Source organism: Ochotona curzoniae, unplaced genomic scaffold (genome assembly GCF_017591425.1).
Source record: "Ochotona curzoniae isolate NIBS_2020 unplaced genomic scaffold, NIBS_Ocur_1.0 contig_46, whole genome shotgun sequence".
Taxonomy (NCBI): Eukaryota; Metazoa; Chordata; class Mammalia; order Lagomorpha; family Ochotonidae; genus Ochotona; species Ochotona curzoniae.
The window spans coordinates 4,434,033-4,454,406 of record NW_024466340.1 but is presented as its reverse complement, the minus strand read 5'-3'; the positions used below and the strand labels follow the sequence as shown (position 1 = coordinate 4,454,406).

At 47.7% G+C, this 20,374-nt stretch overlaps 1 protein-coding gene across 3 annotated transcripts; it reads left to right on the top strand.

Annotated features, from left to right (window-relative positions):
* Positions 1-1,030: 1,030 nt before the first annotated feature.
* On the top strand, positions 1,031-19,470 carry TRAFD1 (TRAF-type zinc finger domain containing 1). 3 transcript variants are annotated; one of them, XM_040986971.1, is made up of 12 exons: positions 1,031-1,126; positions 3,511-3,569; positions 7,739-7,874; positions 8,004-8,057; positions 10,743-11,154; positions 11,700-11,906; positions 13,999-14,075; positions 15,579-15,809; positions 16,523-16,643; positions 17,858-18,194; positions 18,385-18,457; positions 18,632-19,470. In XM_040986971.1, exons 2-12 carry the CDS (start codon positions 3,523-3,525, stop codon positions 18,689-18,691), a joined length of 1,755 nt encoding a protein of 584 aa, XP_040842905.1. In that variant the 5' UTR covers positions 1,031-1,126; positions 3,511-3,522; the 3' UTR covers positions 18,692-19,470. The 3 variants fall into 3 exon arrangements, with proteins under 3 accessions (XP_040842905.1, XP_040842903.1, XP_040842904.1); XM_040986969.1 differs by having other exon boundaries at positions 3,505-3,569; XM_040986970.1 differs by lacking the exon at positions 1,031-1,126 and having other exon boundaries at positions 2,922-3,569.
* Positions 19,471-20,374: the final 904 nt, after the last annotated feature.

Below are 20,374 nucleotides of genomic sequence, written 5' to 3'. Positions count from 1 at the left end.
TAGTCTGCTTACAAAATTGTGTACTATAAGCAGTACAAGTCCTGGGCCTGGCACATTAGCCTCGTGGTTAAAATTCTTGTCTCGCACCTGCCGGGATCCCATATGGGTGCCGGTTCTAATGCTGGTGGCCCTGCTTCCCATCCAGCTCCCTGCTTGTGACCTGGGAAAGCAGTCGAGGATGGCTCAAAGCTTTGGGACCCTGCACCCGCATCAGAGGCCTTAAAGAAGTTCCTGGCTCCTGGTTCCTGGCTCCTGATGGGGAGCAGCACCAGCCACCATCGGACAGAAGATCTTCTTCTCTGTCTCTCCTCTCTGTATATCCGCCTTTCCAATAAAAAATAATAAAAATAAATCTTTAAAAAAAAATGAAATAAAAATAAAATAAATCTTAAAAAAAAAGAACAGTAGCATAGTTTTAAATTGCTGTCCTGTTTGTAGTATGTGCTGGGTGATAGCACATACTTATTTAATTTTTCTTCCCATTTTATTTATTTATTTTCCAGACACCTGTACCTCTGAACATTGCTCCCGTTTTATTCTCTAAGGAAGCAGCGCTCAGAAGTTCAGGCAACAAGTTGAGGACGTGGCACTCGGGCTTGGACGCTCACATTTCGGCTGCCGTAAAAGCAAAGTGTTCAGAGCCTTGCAGAAGTTTAGCCCAAGGGCATTCTAACAGCAACAGGGATGAGTAATAGGTATTAACGGTCCATGACGAGAGAACAGATGTCATTGTCTGGATATATAAGGCAGATTAGTAATGTTTGCGCGGTGTTATTCATGCAGACCCTGCTAGCCTCGATCCTGGGCAGCGGCTGCCTCCAGCCAGCCGGGGGCTACCGGGTCAGCTCTCTGCGCCAGATTCGCCCGGGCTGAGCCCTGCAGGGACACGCCCCCTCGTGCTCCACGGAGCCAATTGCGCGCAGTGGGTGGGGCCCTGCGAGCGACAGCGGTGCTAGCCAATGGCCGCGCGGCCAGGGCCGCCCCCCGGCGAATAGGCGCGCCCCTGCGCGACGGTCGGAAGTGGTGAGGCTGCGCTTGGGGGCCGTTGTTCGGCGTGTGAGGGGCCGGCCGAGGGGTCGGTGTCTGAGGCGAACCCGGCCCGTCGACGTCCGACGTCTCGTTCCGGGTGAGGTGGTGGAGGCAGGCCCCCGTCTGGGGCGCGTTCCGAGGCCTGCAGCTGGGGCCGAGGCGGGCGTCTCGCCCGAGGGGGGTGCGTGGGCGAGGGGGGTCGCGCTCGCGAGGGGAAGGCGTCCGCCCGGAGGCCGCGTTTTCGCTCGGCACGGCGCCACCCCCTCAGCGGCCTCGACCCCAGGCCCTGGGCGCGGGAGGCGGCGGAGCTGGGCGTCGGGGGCGCCGCTCGCCCGAGCCGGAGCCGCTGGCACGGTGGGCGGTCGGAGCCCAGCGGGGTCGGCGGGGGAGGGAAGCCGAGGGGACGTTAACCGCTGACACCTGCGGGGCCGAGCCCCGACGGGCGCCCGGCGGCCTGAGCGGCTGTGTGCCGGAGCCCTTCCCGAGCTCTCGGCCGGCCCCGGCCCGGGAGCCTCGGGAGAGCTGCGGCTCGGAGGCCCGCGGGGGTCGAGGCTTCCCGGGGCTGGAGCGCGGAGCTGGCAGCCGGCAGAGCGGCCACTCCCCTCCCCGGAGGCTTTGGCCGTAGTTTTTCAACTTGGCCGTTTCTCGAGCTGGAATGGAGCCTGAACTAGCTTGTTTTCAAACGTGGGAGCTTCCCGTGCCTGGTTCACATTTCGCTTGGGAGGGGGTGTCATGTCCTAGTTTAAAACCTTCTAGTAGTTACTGTTGAGCAGTATCCCCCTTTTCTTTTTCTTCTCTCTCTCTCTTTTTTTTTTTTTTTTTTTTTTTTTAAATATTTGGAAGGCAGACAGAGTTTCCAGCGCTGATTCTTTCCCTGAATGGCCCATACGGTTGGGACTGGGTCAGAAACCACGAGCTGGGAGCTTCTGCTGGGTCTCCTGTGAGGATGCGGAGCCCCAATTTCTGGGCCCATCTTCCAGGGATCTCCTAAGCGCTTTAGCAGGAAACTGGATTGGAAGTGGAGTAGCCGGGACTGGAGTAGCCATCCCATATGGATGCCAGCAGTGCAGGTGGTGGTTTGACTAGCTCTGCCCCCGCCCGTCCCACCTTTCCTTTCTGTGTTTGCAAAGCTGACCTTGTGCTTGAGGTCTTAGTGTAACAACTGTGTACTAGGACTCGCATTGTGGCACCGAGTCCCCATAGGACTGCGGGGTCTAGTCTGGCTGCCACACCTCCAACCCAGTTCTCTGCTGAAGTGCTTGGGAAAGCAGGGGGAGCCGGCTCCCGTGGAAGCCTGGATGGCTGGTGTTGACTTCCGGCCTGGTGGTGGTGGTTTGGGGGACTGAGTTAGTGGGTGGAAGATCCCTGTCTCTCCTTTCTGTAGGCCTTTCAAATAAGTACATAAATGCTTAAGAAAAATTAACAAAAAGGTTGTATTTGAGAGTGGGAGAGTGACAGGAGAGGTCACCTAAAGCAGCTTTCTCTCTGTCCCATCCCATTCATCTGTGTGCTTTTCCACCAAAGTACCTTACGTTGTATTTACTTTTTTGGCTTATTGTTGGTCTTGTCCGTGAAATCACTGTGTTTCGTCAGACATGTTTGCAAAGTACTCTGCCTGCCTAGCTGGGCACAGTGGCACACGGCTCTTCATGAATGAATAGTATATGCTGAAAAGTGACAGTTAAAGGGCCCTGTTGCAAGTCTGTATTTATATTCATCTTTGCGTCACGGAGGAGAATACTCTGAAGTAAATACTGGCAGTAAACTTGCCAGTGCTTTGCTTTCTGCATTTGTGTTTTGTTTAAAAGAAAGAAAATTTTTACAGAAAAGAGACACCGTGTCAGCCACCTGTAATACCACCTGTAATACCGAGGCTGTCGCTGTCAGGTGTCTTGGGATGGAGCGCCCCAGAGTGGCCACAGCATCACTGCTGTGGTTTTCTTGCCCAAATGTGTGTTCCTGAATTCAGTCCTGAGGAAGCATCTGACAACCCTCACTGAGTGCCTTACTACCACATAACCAGTCAGTGTGTTGAATAAAATGTTGAAAGGTAAAAGACTGAAGACATACCCTGGATCATGGGAGATTAAAAAAAAAAAAAGCTCAATGCAGTGAGTGATCCTGGATTGAATCCTGGTCTTGGTGAGATGGTTGGGGACGTTTTAGAAAGACCTGTAAATAGTTATTAGTGTTAGTGACAATTTCCTATTTGTGAGAACTGTTCTGTGATCTTTAATCATGTTAATATTATGGAAATTGGGTGAAGGGTGTAAGAAAATGTACCATTTTTGTTATTTTCCAATAGAATATTTAAAAATAAGGAACACACCAAGGATGTTGAGTGTTGAGTAAAATTCCTTATTGTGGTTGTTTTGCTGACACATTCTGTGTATTATTTTGTTTTTTTGAATGTCATCCTTAAATGTCATCCTTAAACCAGAAATGAAACTGAAGTAGTTTATACTTCTGCTATAGTTACAGGAAGAGCTGAAAATGGCTGAATTTCCAGACAACCAGGATACCCGATTGTGTAGCAACTGGTAAGAAATTAGATCTAAAAAAATGTTTTTGAAATGCAGTGAGTTGATTTATTTATTGGCAAGTTAAATTAGAGCCATATAGCATAGTGTGCAGATGCATGGGCCTGGAACATTTTAACTGGTGGAATTGCTTTGTTTTGGTGATTGGACAAGCTGGTTGGTTTCGGGGAGTGGAGTGATGGGATTAAGTAGTAGTCAGTTTTCTGATTGCTGGCTTCTTGCTCTTTCTGGTTTACTTTCCAAGTGCCTGCAGAAGTCAAAACTGTGCTAGAGCCAGGAACTGTGCTAGAGGCCAGGAACTTTCTTCACATCTCCCAGATGGGTGCCAGGAACCCAAGTTCTTGGGTCATCCGCTGTTTTCAGGCACATTGGTAGGGGGCTGCATTGAGAGCATGGAGTAGCCAGGACTCCAGCCTATCTCTCAGATACGGAGTGTGGCTGTGGTACACACCTGCTGCGCCACACACCTGTCCTGGTTCCTGCCTTCAGGGAAGCCATTGAGCGGCTTTGGAACCTCACTTTTTTTTTTTTTAACCTTCAAATAATGGAACTTATTTTTTACATATCTGAAAATATCACCTTAACTTTTTATATAATAAGGAAAATAAATAGTAATAGATAAAATGGACTAAGTTATTATTTTGGGAGTATGTGGCAAGACTGAATGGCTGGTGTGGCTGTCTTGGGGTTGGGTAGGACTAGGATTTAGGGAGTCAGCTATGTAATAACAGTAGTTCGGCCGTATCAGCTCAGCTTCAAAACAGGGGAGCTGGGCCACGTTAAACTCTTAAGACAGGCAAGTTTGATTGTTATTTATTTTGTGGGTCACAAAGTTTTAAAAACTTGGCAGAGATGTGAAGGTTAAGCTTTCTATTTCTACATTTCTAACCTATCTGAGTGATGGGAAAGGGCAGTTCTGTCCTGCCGACATGAAGCCTAGGCAACGAGGTCACGTTTGTGGTGGGGGATTTCTGAAGACCTTATCTGATATTTGATTAGAAAGCTAAAGTAAAAGCAAAGAGTTGTGTATGTTATGTTTGACCTATAAATGATATAAGTGGTAGGTGTTAGATGTTGGATAAGAATGGCAGTTTGATATAGATTGGTGAAAATTTTGATTTTTGTGATTGTTTTTTCCTCTCTTCTCAGCCTATATTTTGGCTGGATTAGGATGTAATTAGAGCAACTTTTAGTCAAAATATGTTTTCCCTGCATGTGATTAAGATGTCATTGCCTTACAGGGTATTTCTGTGTGTTTGCTACTGTCGCCATCATTTCAGCTGTTTAGCTTCATCCAATTTGAAGGAATCACAAGCCTAGGACATTATGTAAAGAATTGTGCTAAGGGAGTTAAAAAGAGTGAGTTAATGGGAAGCCAGTAGAAACTGAAGGTTATTCAAAGCCAGGGCAATTTATTTAGGGAAAAAAGCAGATTAGTGTGGGAGCTAACGGAGTCTATATAGATTTGTACTTAAGTAGCCCTGTGTAAATTTCAGGCTTCAAATTTTAGTCATTGTGCTTGCTTATACTAGTTTAGTCATTTGAGCCATGTTGTCATTCTGGTTCCCTGAAAAAAATTAAAGCATTCTGGGACATCTGACTGAAGTTAGAGCCAGCAGCCCTTCAGGAGGAGAAGTAGATTGTGACTAAAGATGTTTTGCAATAGGCTCTTACCCTTCATCATTGTCTGCTTCAGGGATGATGAAACACCAGTGTTCTGAGGCTGCCACTCCATTAAAGAACTGATGTCTGGTGTTGGTGTTGGAAGGTTTTAGGGAATTTTTCTAGAAGCCTTGCCTCGCCCTTTAGCCTGCTTGTTGTTCTTGGCCTTCAGCAGTTTTGTCTAGTTGCAGAATTGTATTCTTTTTTATCTTACTTAAATGTTTTCATTTGCTTTGTTGATAGGATGAAAACTTGTTGATTTTGTGTGGTTGGAATGTTTGGTAGAAAGTTTGGCAGTTAAAAAGATTTTTAAGTTTCATTTATTTGAAAGGCGTAGTGAGAGAGGAAGAGAAAAAAGAGCAGAAACAAAGGGAGAAAAAGACTTACCTTCTGTTTTCTGGATTCCCCCAAGTAGTTGTGACAGGGAGGACTGGGCCGGGCTGAGGTCAGCAGCCAGGAATTTCATTCTGGTCTCTCACATGATTGGCAAGTAGCCCAAGCACTTGGACCATCTGTTGCTGACCTCACAGGCATCCACCCCATAAAAAATACTTTTAGAAAAATTTCATTTATTTTACTTGAAAGTCAGACTTACAAAGGGAGGGAGGGAAGAGAGTGAGGGGGAGAGAGAGAATGAGAGCGAGAGCATGCCTCTGTCTTCTGGTTCACTCTCCGAATGGCTGCAGTGGCAGGAGCTGAGCCAGTCTGAAGTTGGGTGCCAGGAGCTTCTTCCACCTGGTCTCCCATATGGGTGCAGGGGCTGAAGGACTTGAGTCATCGTCCACTGCACAGAGCTGGATCAGAAGTGATGCATTTGGAATGTGTCCATATGAAATGCGAGAGGATTAGCGTGCTATGCCACAGTGCCATAGGCAGATGGTTAACTATGCAAGCCCCTAAATTTAAAAAGTTTTTTTAAGGTTTTCTTTTTATTTTAAGATTTATTCATTATTATTATTATTATTATTATTATTATTTTATTGGAAAGGCAGATATACAGAGAGGAGGAGAGACAGACAGGGAGATCTTTCATCTGATTATTCAATCCCCAAGTGACCGCAAAGGCCAGAGCTGAACCATTCTGATCCAAAGACAGGAGCCAGGAATGTCCTCCAGATCTCCCACATGGCTGCAGGGTCCCAAGGCCTTGGGCTGTCCCCGACTGCTTTCCCAGGCCACAAGCAGGGAGCTGGATGGGAAGCGGACTGCTGGGATTAGAACCGGCACCCGTATGGGATCCTGGCACGTTCAAGGTGAGGCCTTTAGCCTCATTATTAAATTTAAAAGTTTAAAAGTTTTTAACACTTTCCCTTAAAATCGGTACTTTCCATGCCAGCTCGGGGATTAAGCCAGAATGTTGGCATCAGCATATGTGCACTGGTTCAAATCTCAGCTGCTTCACTTTTGATTTAGCTCACTGCTCAATGTGCCTGGGAAGTCATCAGCTGATGGGCCAAGTACTCAGAATTCTGCCACCTGTGAGGGGGACATAGATGGAGTTCCAGGGTCCTGGCTTCAGGCCATTGTGCTTAGATGGGGAATAGATTTTTTTTTTTTTAATTTTTTATTGGAAAATCAGATATACAGAGAGAAGGAGACACAGAGAGGAAGATCTTTTGTCTGATGATTCACTCCCCAAGCGGCTGGAGCTGAGCCAGTCTGAAGCCAGGAGCTTCTTCTGGGTCTCCTACGTGAGTGCAGGGTCCCAAGGCTTTGGGCCGTCCTTGACTGCTTTGCCAGGCCACAGGTAGGGAGCTGGATGGGAAGTGGAGCTTCCAGGATTAGAACCGATGTCCATATGGGTTCCCAGCGCATGGAAGGCGAGGACTTTAGCCACTGGGCTACTGCGCAGGGGCCCTTGCTTTCCTTTCTATTTGATTTCTTTTCAGATTTGATCCTTGGGTTATTAAATAAGCACAAATGATAAAAAAAAAAGTGAGTGAATTAGTTCTGGTTTTACCACTCAGGAAAAAAAAGTTTAATGAACCTAATCTACTTTGAGACAATAAGTAGAAATAAGTTGTCGGCTGTTTTCTGCTTGTGATCCTGGAGTGTCTCCTTTGCTTCACGGATGATTTTGGAAAAGCCTACCTTTTGGTATTTGTTGGTATTTGTTGGTTGTGATTAATCTGACTTCGAAAAAGTGAAACTGCCTCCAGAGGAGATTCATAGCTCTCCTAGCTCAGAGCGCTGCCCAGGGATAGCCTTCAGGACCTGCTTGTTCTGTTGAGAATGATAAGGTTTATCCAGAAGGTAAGCAGTACAGGCACACGAGGGCCATGATCAGGGAGAGTAGCCGGGAAGGGGAAGAGAGAGAGAGGTTGCTTTCCTGGAGTCTGAGTCGGTTCGAAGACAGTGAGAGAGTTTAGAGACAAGGTGTTAATTAGGGAGAGATCATAGAGACCAAAGACTGTACAGGGCAGATTTCCCTTTGATGTGACTGATGTGTGAGAAAAGACGTGGATTCCTCAGTAATTCTTGTCCTTTTCTTTGACCTTTTTCCATAGTAAAAAAGAAATTCCTGTGTTTAATTTTACCATCCATGAGATCCACTGTCAAAGGAACATTGGTGTGTGTCCCGTCTGCACAGAACCCTTTCCCAAATCGGACATGGAGACGCACATGGCTGCAGAACACTGCCAGGTGAATTCAGTACCCGGATGTGCAAAATGTATTGGAGTCGCCATTATTCATCCATGTTTTATACTTTTGTGCTAACAAATGGTATGCTGTCGCGAAGCCAGTTTATTCATTCTCAGTTTTTTACCCTAGGTCACCTGCAAGTGTAACAAGAAGTTGGAAAGGAGATTGCTAAAGCAGCATGAGGTTAGTCGTCTTGCCCTGGTGAAGGACTGAGTGTGCCTGGGACCATTCTGTGCAGATTATAGGCCCAGTTCAGACCTGAACCAATGTGGTTGAGCCTTTGTTCTCTGTTAGCTCTCACCCTGACAGCCTCTCAAAGGCTGTGTGAGGCTCTGACGGGTGAGCTGTGGCCAGCTGTGAGTACAGTGCTGTGTTTGCTTAGGCCTCAGAGTCACTTCTGTGGGTGACTGGCGGCTGCTCCGAGCTTGATGCCAAGCCTGGCCTGGTTGGTGTAAGCTATCCTCTTCAGAGCACAGCCTGCCTGGCTTACATCTCTGATAATTTCATCTCGAGTCTTTATTATTATTATTACTAAAGATTTATTTATTTGAAAGAGAGAGAAAGAGGAACAGATCTGTATCTGCTGGTTCCCTCCCCAAATGGTTGCCATGGTGAGGGCTTAGCCAGGTTGAAGCCAGGAGCCAGAAACTTCAGCCTGGTCTCCGGTGTGAGTGCAGTAGTCCGAGACAGCCTGTCATCTGCTGTTTTCCCAGGTGCATTAGCAGGGAGCTGAATTAAAAGTGGAGCAACTGGTACCCACATAGGATGCTGGGGCCACAGGCGGCAGCTTTATATGCTATGCTGCAGTGCTGAGCCCTCAGCTTGAATTCTTGATTACTTGGATTAACATTTGTGTAACATTTGTGTATGTTTGTATAAGATTGATATGTTTCATTTGAGAGTTAGAAAAGGAGAGACACTGAGAGAGAGATCTTCTATCTGCTGGTTCACCTCCCAGGTGGGTGCAGTGGCCTACGCTGGGCCGGGTAGGCTGAAGCCAGGAGCTTTTTCCAGGAGCTCCATGTGGGTAGGAGTCCGAACATGTGGCTTTTCCCAGCTCATAAGGAATTAGATCAGAAGTGTAGCAGCCTGGACTTGAGCCAGTTTCCCTGTGGGATGCCAGATTTGGGTTTACCCATCACACTGCAATGCACACACTGGGCCCTAACGAACCTGAAGAAACTCTTCCTCAGACACCATTTGGTAAGAGAGAATATGGTATCATTTAGTCCCTAGCAAAGATAAAACAAGTTTATTTCAGCAATTAAAAATGCACAGCTATTTAAATGGTGGTCACCTGGGAATGTCTATTATATACATATAAAAGTTTATAATGCTGTTAAGATTTATGTATTTTATTGTATAGATGTTTAAACTGTAACCTAGTTTTATTAGTTTGCAACCATCTTTAATTATAAAAGGTAATTTATATTCAATGTAGAAAATTAGAGCTGCTGATAACCCCACAGTTAAGAGAACAAGAGGGCCTGGCACAGTGGCCTAGCGGCTTAAGTCCTCATCTTAAATGCACTGGGATCCCAAATGGGTGCCGGTTCTAATCCCAGCAGCCCGCTTCCCGTCTAGCTCCCTGCTTGTGGCCTGGGAAAGCAGTCAAGGACGGCCAAGCCTTGGGACCCTGCACCCGTGTGGAAGACCTGGAGGACGTTCCTGGATCCTATCTTTGGATCAGAATGGTTCAGCTCTGGCCTTTGCGGTCACTTGGGGATTGAATCATTGAACAGAAGATCTTCCTCTCTCTGTCTCCTTCTTATTTATTTTTAAAATAGATCTTGACAGAGAAAACAACAATGTAAATGGCTTGGCCATCTGTTATTATCCCGGTTGGAGCCACGATTCAGTAGTCTCTGTGGAGGAGATGGGTAAGGTCAGATGAGTGGTAGTGTTTCTCTGACTCCAATGTGAAACAACTTGTGCTGGCTGCTCTGCCAGCTATTTTTGGCAGTCCACTGATAACACCACTTGTTACAAAGGTACAAATACAAAGTGTTCCCTAATAGTCCAGCAGCTGGACTATGACAATTTTAGATCATAGATTTATTTATTTATTTATTTATTTATTTAAAGATTTATTTTTATTATTTGTTTATTGGAAAGGCGGATATACAGAGAGGAGAGACAGAGAGGAAGATCTTCCGTCCGATGATTCACTCCCCAAGTGAGCGCAACGGCCGATGCTGTGCTGATCCGAAGCCAGGAGCCTTTTCCAGGTCTCCCACGCGGGTGCAGGGTCCCAAAGCTTTTGGGCCATCCTCAACTGCCTTCCCAGGCCACAGGCAGGGAGCTGGAAGGGAAGCGGGGCTGCCGGGATAGAACCGGCGCCCATATGGGATCCCAGGCGTGCAAGGCAAGGACCTTAACCACTTGCGCCACCGCGCCAGGCCCAGATCATAGATTTATTATCAAGCTTTTTTTTAAAAATGCTCTTTGTTTTGCCTTAATATTTTAAACTTTATCAATTGTTCTGGTATTTTCTTAGGGCTGTTTACTTTATAATATGTGGCAGTACTTATTTGGTCTTTGCTCAGTAACTTAAACCAGTAGTGTTTATTATTATTATTATTTTTTAAACATTTATTTATTTGTAACACAGAGTTAGAGAGAGACAAAGACCATTCCATCTGTTAGTTCACGTTATTGTACAGACAGTGTGGGTGTACTTTAACAAGCCAACATGTGTCGATCGGCAGTCTGTGATTGTATGGGACCACCATTGTGTATGTGGTCTGTCTGGTGAAAGCATGGTCACAGATGGCATGACCTAGGTATCGTATGCTTTCCTTGACCGCCACTGAAGCGCAGCTTCTTGGAGCTCTGCTCTTTTAACTGCATTCTTGCTGTGTGTCACAGGAGACTGAGTGCCCCCTGAGGCTCGCTGTCTGCCAGCACTGTGATTTGGAACTGTGTGTTCTCAAGCTGAAGGAACATGAAGATTACTGCGGTGCCCGCACGGAACTGTGTGGCAATTGTGGGCGCAATGTCCTTGTGAAAGATCTGAAGACGCACCCTGACGTTTGTGGGAGAGAAGGGGAGGAAAAGAGAAATGACACGGCCGTGTCTCCCCATGTGTACGATTACGATGCAGCCTTTGGTCAAGATGGAATGTGGGTCGCATCCCAACTCCTCAGACAGATTGAAGCCTTAGAGCCGCCTGTGAGAATGTCCCGGAGGCCCCTGAGAGACTTTGGATCAGACCTTTTCCATAATAGGACTGCCAACCAAAGAAATGGGCCAACCCAGTTTCCGATTCAGAATAATCTATGTAAGTTGTATTTGAGATCAGGAAACTGGAATGATGTCAAAACCCTAGTGCAGTGGGAGCAGGGCTTTGGGACCGAATCGATGGTGTTTATAAAAGCCTGACCATTCCTGTAAGATGGGAATGACAATCTGCTCATTTTTGGGGTACAGTGAGAGTTGATGGGGGTAATGGTGGCAGTGCTGCAAATAACTAACCCATCTTCTGAACCTTAGGCATTGGCCAAGTTCTTTACATATGCATTTCATTCTCGCAAGGCCCTATGAGGGTAGGTGGGTGGTAGAGCCAAGATTTGAAATCAGTTTTAGTTCTTGCACTTGAAACAGTTCTTTTACAGTGCAGAGCTTATGTGGCAGTAATATCAGTCATTCATAATATAATCGGAGTAATGGAACCTTTTTTCATGACACTTGATGGCCTAAGAGTGTGCAAGCCATGGTGCTGTGCTGGCGCAGCTGGAGCTGTTGGTGCTGCATGCCTCTGCGGGCAGGGACTTGACTGAGTGGAGGGGCTGTAATGTGTCTTGAGGGCTGATTTTTTTTCCCTAGTTGAAGAACAGCAACGACAGGAAAGGAATAAAGGCCTACAGCCCCACAGAGAGGGTGGTGAAGACAGTGCAAACTTGGACTTCATGCTGGCCCTGAGTCTGCAGAGTGAAGGCCAGCCCTCCAGCCTGGCAGAGCAGGACTTCTGGAGGGCCGTATGTGAAGCTGACCAGCCTCATGGTACTGCCCATTCTCGGAGTGACATAAAGGGTATGTTTGCTTATTCTGTGGTGGCCTTTACGGCTTAAATGATTTGTACATGTTTAAAGATTTTAACAAGCCAGAACTTACCTTATAGTTATTTTTGTTTGATTTTCTGAGCCTTTTTGTAATGTTTATTTTATTTTCATCTCCTTGAAAGAGTGAGAAGAGAAAGAGAGAAAAATATTTCCCAAATGCCCACAACATTCACCACTGGGCCTGGCTGAAGCCAGCTGGCCAAAACTCCATCCTGGTCTCCCACACGGGTGGCGGGGGTCCAAGCACGTGAGCCATTCTCTGCCACCTCCTAAGATGTGTCAGCAGGAAATTGAGTGGAAGCGAAGGACCTGGGAGTTAGAACTTGTATTCCGTTATGGGAGCCAGTCATCCTACCGGTAGCTTAGTCTGTTGTACCACAGTGCCTTCCCCTCCTAGCTTTTTTTTTTTTAAGATTTATTTTTATTGGAAAGGCAGATTGACAGAGAGAAGGAGATACAGAGAAAGATCTCCCATCTGCTGGTTCACTCCCCCAAGTGGCCTCAGTGGCTGGAATTGACCACCCAATTCGAGAGCTGAGCCAACCCAAAGCCAGGAATGTCTGGGCCCCAAGGCTTTGGGCTATCCTCTGCTGCTTTCCCAGGCCACAGGCAGGGAGCTGGAAGGGAAGTGGAGCAGGGGGATATAAATCAGCACTGTTATGGGATCCTGGTCATGCAAAGCGAGGACTTTAGTCACTAAGCTGCCATGCTAGGCCCCCATCTTATTTTTTTAATTGTGAAAATAGAGGCTGGTGTTTTGCCATAGTAAATTAAGCCAACATCCCTTATATAGTCCAGTGTGTGGTTCCAGCTGCTCCACCTGCAGTCTAGCTCCCTGCTGATGTGCTTGGGAAAGCAATGGGATATGACCCAAGTTCTTAGTGCCTGGGTGGGAGACCAGAAAAAGCTCCTGAATCTTGGCCCTGGCCTGGCTCAGCCCCAGTTGTAGCTATTTGGAGAAACCCCATTTCCAATAAATATTTTTTTTCTTTAATTGTCACAGTAGTCTAGTGAATTGTGGTATAGCCCTCGCTCTGTAGTTTCCTCCTGTATCGTCTGAGTGTGTTGAAGACACAGCATTGGATTCCTGAAGGCTGCCTCACATGTTCTTTAGGAACAAGCTTCATCCACACAGCACTGAGCTTACACCAGGCAATGTAGCATGAATTCCTTGCTTGCGAATAATGTCCTTGAAAACTTTTTTGGTTTTTGTTTGTAGCTTTGTAGCTGGTGTACGGGGGGGAGGCTGTGGCTACTGTTGCGCCATGGGTTTCTACCTCCTTCCACTGCTCGCCCTCCCAGTTGGTCAGCAGTTACTCCATGTGTTGTGTTCGGCCGTTTGTGAGTCAAAATGTGTTTATTTCTTCAGTTAAGTTACTTTTAGTCATTGCTTTAAAAAAAATTGATGTTTTGTTTGAAAGACAAAATTATAGAGGCGATATCGATTAATTGATCTTATCAGCTGGTTTGTTCTCCAAATGGCTGCAACAGCCAGAGCTGAGCTGAAGCCAGGAGCCAGGAGTCTGGGTCTCCCATGCTGGTGCAGGGTTCCAGAGTTTTGGGTCGTCCTCCTCTGCTTTCTCTCAGACAAGAGCTCTGCTGGAAGTGGAGCAGCTGGGACTGGAGAAGGCTCCCATATGGGATGCTGGTGCCATGGGTGGAAGTTTAATTCACTGTGCCACGGTGCTGCCTCCTAGTCAAGTTACTTCTAAATACTCTCAAATTTGGTTATCCACAGTGATAAAAATGTAAAATTCACTTTTTAAGTTTTTGCCAAGAATCGAAATGATATGTGGGATATATTTAGATAAATGCCCAAGATCACTACACGTTTAAATCTTCCTTACTTAGTAGGGGTAAGAGAAGATTGCTCTCTGAAAATTGGTGGTAAGTAAATCTTACTTCTGAAAATTTCTGTGTAGGGTTTCTGTCTTGGATAATTTTTTTTTCCTGCGGAGTTAATAGCCCACGAGTTGCCATTATCTAAGGAATGACAGTGGAAGTCAGGGAATAAATGATGGAAATGAGGTTTTCCTTTGCTCACTGAGTCTGTGTGGCCCTAGGTGCTGCTGATGAGACCGTGCTGCCCTGTGAGTTCTGCGAGGAGCTCTACCCAGAGGAGCTGCTGATCGACCATCAGGTGTGCGCCATTCCCCGCGGCTCTCGGGAGCAGCACCCGTGCTGGTGTTAAGGTCACTCGGCTCTTCAGCTGTGTTAGTGGTTTTGTTTTTTCTTTTAATTGGAAAATCAGATATACAGAGAGGAGGAAGAGGGAGAGACAGGAAGATCCTTCATCCGTTGTTTCACTCCCCAAGTGGCCCCAAAGCTGGTGCTGAGCTTATCTGAAGCCAGGAGCCTGGAGCTTCTTCCAGGTCTTCCACACAGGTGCAGGGTCCCAAGGTCACAAGCAGGGAGCTAAATGGGAAGATATGAACCAGCACTCACAGGACATTTTGGTACATGCAACAGTAGGACTTTAGCCACTGTGCAACCGTGCTGGCCCCTTTGTTGTTGTTGTTGTTTAAAGATGTCCTTATTTAAAAGAACTAAAGAGAGGGTGAGGGAGGGGGAGAAAGGGAGCAAGGGCTAGCTTCCTGGCTCCTGTTTCATCCTGGCCCAGCTCTGGCTGGCTTGGCCATTTGGGCATTGAGCCAGAAGACTGAAGATTTTTCTCTCTCCCTCTCTCTACAACTCTGCTTTTCACATAAATCATAAAAAAAACCTTTTTAACAGAAAATACTGTGTAACCTTTATAATTTGCATTATCTAGTGGGAAGGCATGGTTAGGGAGAGAGCTCTTCGCCGGTGTGAAAGTGCCTGATGCTTGTTAGTTACTGAGCCCTTTAGGAGCCTCTCCTGTGCAGCCGTGTGAGTTTGAGAATTACTTGGTGGAGGGAGCCACTTTCTCTTACCTGGCATTCCCGTAACTGGGGTATCATGGTGGTATCAGTGGTGCACTGCAGCTTCCCTTCCTCAGGGTTTGAATACATGTAGTGTTTAGTTTGGTAGCAGTATGTGATAATCCATTAACAAGGATATTAAAGAATAATTGGGGCCCGGCGGCATGGCCTAGTGGCTAAAGTCCTCGCCTTGACTGCTCCGGGATCCCATGTGGGCACTGGTTCTAATCCCAGCAGCTCCACTTCCCATCCAGCTCCCTGCTTGTGGCCTGGGAAAGCAGTTGAGGACAGCCCAAACCTTTGGTACCCTGCAGCGATGTGGGAGACCCAGAAGAGGTTCCTGGATCCTGGCTTTGGATCAAAGCAGCACCGGCCATTGCGCTCACTTGGGGAGTGAATCATCGGATGGAAGATCTTCCTCTCTGTCTCTCCTCCTCTCTGTATATCTGACTTTCCAATAAATAAATCTTTAAAGTAAAAAAAAAGAGTAATTGGGCCTTTTTTTATTGTACGAGAGGAGGAAAAATCTTGAATCTTTCAAATCAGTTTGAAAAGAATAATTACATGAATACAGTTCCTTAAAAGTAACATTGAAATGTTTAAAAAGTAACATTAAAATGTTTAAAATGCTCAGCGTTAAGCAACATTAAAATTTCTGACTTCTAGAAAATGTTTTTAGGAATGTGGTTTTTTCCTTAACCCCTGATTTTTTTTTTCTTTAACCTATGGTTTTTGAATGGAAGACAAGCTGTAACCCTTCACGTGCCTTACCACCACTCAATGCTGGCAGCTCTTCTCCCAGAGGGATGGAGGATTCTGATGTCATCTTCCAGAACTTTCTGCAGCAGGCTACAAGTAGCCAGCTGGGCACTTTGATGGGCCTGAACAGTTCGCACTCTGTGGAGGACAGTGTCATCATCCCCTGTGAATTCTGTGGGGTGCAGCTGGAAGAGGAGGTGCTGTTCCATCATCAGGTAGGGGTCCCTGGAGCTGAGAATAAATCCTTGGCTTCTAAGTCGCATTCCATCCTGATCAGGAATCCACATATGGATGGTTGGCCCTTTTCTGTGAGGGACCACCTCAAAGCTCAGTGGTGCCACAGGTCTTCAGAATTCTCTGCCTCTGGTGACGGGAGCTGTTAACAGCCTCTCTCTGCTGAAGCAATCCTTTGACCAGGTTGCCTGTCTCATGGTTTCCTTGGAGACTTGAGAGCCTGCTTTGGCTGTGCATTAGGGTTTAGCCAGAGTGGGACTCCTGTGAATGTGACAGCTGGAGTAAGCGGGTGAAGCCCTTCAGCTTTCACAGTCTGATTCCTGTGAGGCGCCCCTCAGCGGGCGGCGACTCAGTGATGATGCCATGCAGCTGTGGTTTCAACATCTGGCATTGCATTCCAATCAAGACTTCAGCTTTGGGATCAAGTAGCTCATTGCTTGTCTCCTGGGGGAGAGATTGAAATTGGCGACTGGTCCCAAGGTGGGCTGCTCTCTGCACTTCCTTCATTCCCACCCCGGGCAGCACCTGCTCTTGGTGCTGAGGGAATGGTAATCTCATTGCAGCTAGAACTTGCTCCCTGGTCCTGCTCTGAGTGGGAGACACAGTCCCACTCAGATGAGCTGTGCTTTTCCCCAGCTCCCTCTTTCAGAAAGGACTTGGGTCAGAGGTGCTAATGCTTATTTTTCCTGTCTAGGACCAGTGTGACCAACGTCCAGCCACAGCAAACAACCATGTGTCAGAGAGGATGCCCGGACGGAGTTCCCAGCCTCCAGACCCCTCCCCAGAGCTGCCGAGGAGGCGTGTCAGACACCAGGGTATGAGCCCGGGCTGAAGGACATTGCACCTGCCTGTCGCTCTACTGCTACCTTCATGTGGGCTCACCTGAATCTTTATTTCTTTTTTTATAAAGATTTATTTATTTTTATTGCAAAGTCATATACAGATAAGAGAAATAGGGAGGAAGCTCTTCTTTTCAATGAATCACTCCCAAGTGTCCACAGTGGTTGGCGCTGAGCTGATCTGAAGCCAGGAGCTTCCTCAAGGTGAAGGGTCCCAAGTCCTTAGGTTGTCCTGGACTGCTTTCCCAAGGCATTTAGGAAGCTGGATGGGAAGTGGGGCTGCCAGGATTAGAGCCGGCACCTGTATGGGATCCCAGTGTGTGGAAGGCGAGGACTTTAGATGCTAGGCTATTGTACCAGGCCCCCACCTGAATCTTGAGTTACCTAGTGCAGCAGGTCTCATGGGGAGCCCTGGCTGCTTATGTCCACATCAGACTATGCAGTTTCTAGTATATGTGTTCAGGGTGATAGTATTGGGCATAGCCATGGGACACAGTATTCAATGCTCAGTAATAAGCAGGGAGCCTGTTGTGCACATAAGGGTTTGCTACTAGCTCTGCGGGCTTCTGGTGATAACACAGGTGTGCTCAGGGCACAGAGAGTTAGCATTTATTAAAGGCCTCCTGACTAGGCACGTTAACTGTTTAGAAAGCCTTGCCACTGTATGGCCACGTAGAAATGACGATGTTTCCAGGCCTAGCGCAGTAGTCTAGTGGCTAAATCCTTGCCTTGCGTGTACCTGGAGCCCATATGGGCTTCGGTTTGTGTTCTAGTTGCCCCACTTCCCATCCAGCTCCCTGCTTGTGGCCTGGGAAAGCAGTCATGGACAGCCCAAAGACTTGGGACCCTGCATCCATGTGGGAAATTCAAAAGAAACTTTCGGCTTCTGGCTTTGGATCAGCTAAACGCTCCTCTTTAAATCTGCCTTTCTGATAAAAGTAAATAAATCTTAAAAAAAAGAAATACATGAATAACGTTTTCAGGTTTTCATGTTCAGTTTGTTGAATACTCAGGAAGCTGTGTGTGAGAGCTCGGGTGATATGTGTGCTAAGTAGACAAAGGGGTTCCAGCTCTCCTTAAATGGGGGGTGAGCAGTCTTCTATCCAGACTCGCCCTGTTTGTGCCCTGACTCCAGTCCCAGTGGCAACAGCAGACCTTCCCCCGAAGCCTTTACTGTTTTCTCTTCCTAGGAGACCTGTCATCCGGCTTTGTGGAGAACATCAAGCAGGAAGCAGCTAAAGGGCCCACCTACTCTCTGGCCCCAAGCAGACCTCTTAACAACACGACAACTACCTATAGCCGACTCTCAAAGTTGACATCCGGCCGTAGACCTGGAGGCCAGACCAGCCCTTCTCATTTGCCGAGACTCAGCTCAGGCAGCCAGGACACTGGGGGGCAAAATCGAAGCAGCCAGAATGGGACTGTGGCTGCTGGGCACGTGCCAGTGATTGAGCCCATTGGCAGCCCCTACCCTGAAACTCTGGTGTCCTCTTTGTCCCGTGGGCCCGCAGGGCGACTCGGAGCCGGGTGAGAGTCAGTCCTGGGGAGCAGAGTCTGGGCCAAGCTGGGGGTGGCTTAGTCCCGTGGGAGGGTGTGTGCCACCTGATTCCACCAAGATGACCTTGCTTCCTGTGGGGTGCCTCCCCTTCTTGGCTGCAGAAGGGCCTCTGTGTTTTGCTCGCTTCTTGGGAGCTAGCTCGTCCTCCTTGTCTTCTAGTGCTAAGAGTGAAGGTGGCAGGAGCTCCCGGGCCACCCCTGCAGCTGCCAACTATCGGAACAGAACTGCGAAGGTAATTCTGTCGGTGACTTGGACAGGGGTACATGGTGTGGCTGGGCCAGGCTGGGCATGGCTGAAGGCCTTGATGGGTCGGCACAGGGAGCAGGGGCAGCTGGACATGGTCAGGGAAGGTGCAGGCTCTGACTTTGCACGCACAATTTCCTTGTTTTGTCTCCTTGTTCAACAGGCAAAGCCCCCGAAGCAGCAGGGTGCTGGGGACGCAGAGGAGGAAGAGGAGGAGGAGTAGTCTCCAGAGAACTTGATGGAGTTCCAACCTGCTGCGCATGACAGCACTTGATGGGGAGCACACGCTCCAGGGCAGGGCAGTTTCCAGATTGCAACTTTTTCTAGGTTATGGCCACTTTGTCTTCTCAGAGTGTGCTCTGAGGTTTGAGGGTTTGGGGGGGTGGGGTGGTTACAGAGCAGCTGTTCGGAAATGTTTTGACCTTAGCTGTAAAACTTGAGTTATGGTCTCTTGATCCACTGGGACTCCATCTTTGATGTAACTATCACCCGTGGGTGCCACATGGTCCTGGTGGAAGGGATGGAAGGTTCTAGAAACCTGATATTCCTGAGTAAAAGTGTGATTTTCTTCCCTTGGGGGCATAACTGGCTGTTTTGGAGTAACCTCTGCCCTGCCCTGCCCACTCCTGCTCCAGGCCTCTGCAGGAAGGTGCTTAGGCCAGTGGCAATACATGTTGGGGACACAGCCTTTGGAGGTGAGTCGGGCTGAGCTGCACGCACTGGGGGCTGCCCCGGGAGCTGCTACCCTGGCATTTGGCTTCACTGCCTTCCTTTCGGGTGGGGATCATGAGTCCTTTGTCCTCACTGCCCTCTCCACAGGGACGTCTGAGCGAGCCCCTTTTCTCGCTCCTGCCACTCCCTGGGCTCGGCCCTAACTGGGACCAAGGGCCTAGCCCCATGCTTACTCTAAAAACCAAGTGTCAGAGAGGCCTCCTCCTTATTTTACTATTATAATTATTATCTATTTCCTTGTAATAGAAAATAAAGTTTGTACTTGGACTTTAGCCGAGTGTTGTGGCTCCTTCTCATATGAACTTCATAGCGAGCCCAGAGACATCTGTGCTGTGGGTGGTTGGGTGTGAGCAGGCCTGGGCTGTAGGAGTCCAGTCCCTGTGTCTGGGCACCCTGCCCACCGGAAACGGACAGGCTTACTGCGGCACTGCTGCTAATGGCTTTAGGGGACCAGCTTCCAAGCACATAGAGATTCTTTGGAAGCCTCATTCATGGCTGGATCCCACAAAGAACATCACTGCAAAGCAGGGTATGGGCATTCGGTGTGCACTGGACCACATTGTGACCGCAGAGGTGGAGGGTGTGTGTGTGTTCTGTTGGTCATGTCCATGTATCTAGCAGAGGTGGAGGTCTATGTCATGTCCATGTGTGTATCTAGCAGAGGTGGAGGGTGTGTGCGTGTGTTCTGTTGGTCATGTCCATGTACCTATTCTGCTGACTTCTATCACAGTGAGTATAATATCCAGTTTTAATCGTGGGGTTTTATTCTATACTTTGCCTCTTGGACAGAGGGAAAAAAATGGCTGAGATTTGGGACTGGCTGTGTTCTTTATAGCCAATGAACACATCCAGACATTCTGCATACAGGATCATGCCACTTGCAAATTAAGACAATTTAAGAATTCCTTCTCAATTCTGGAAGCTTTTTTGGTTAGCATGTGGCATAACATGTTTAAACTGCCACACACAGCGTAAGCCTCCCGTACAAGCGCCTGTTTGAGTTTGGCTGCCCCACATCCGATCCAGCTCCCTCCTAATGCAGCTTGGAAGGCAGCAGGAAGTGGCCCAAGTTCTTGTACCCCTGTGGGATGAACCAGTGGATGGAAATCTTTTCTCTGTAACTCTGGCTTTTAAATAGATCTTGTATTATTACTTTAGTTTTCAACCAGATCTT

Bases quoted from the DNA above. Each gene is read 5' to 3' on its own strand.
- TRAFD1 (XM_040986971.1), top strand. From the start codon at position 3,523: ATGGCTGAATTTCCAGACAACCAGGATACCCGATTGTGTAGCAACTG. The intron at 11,155-11,699 runs GTAAGTTGTATT...TTTTTTCCCTAG, and splicing joins TCCGATTCAGAATAATCTAT to TTGAAGAACAGCAACGACAG. The intron at 14,076-15,578 runs GTGTGCGCCATT...TTTGAATGGAAG, and splicing joins AGCTGCTGATCGACCATCAG to ACAAGCTGTAACCCTTCACG.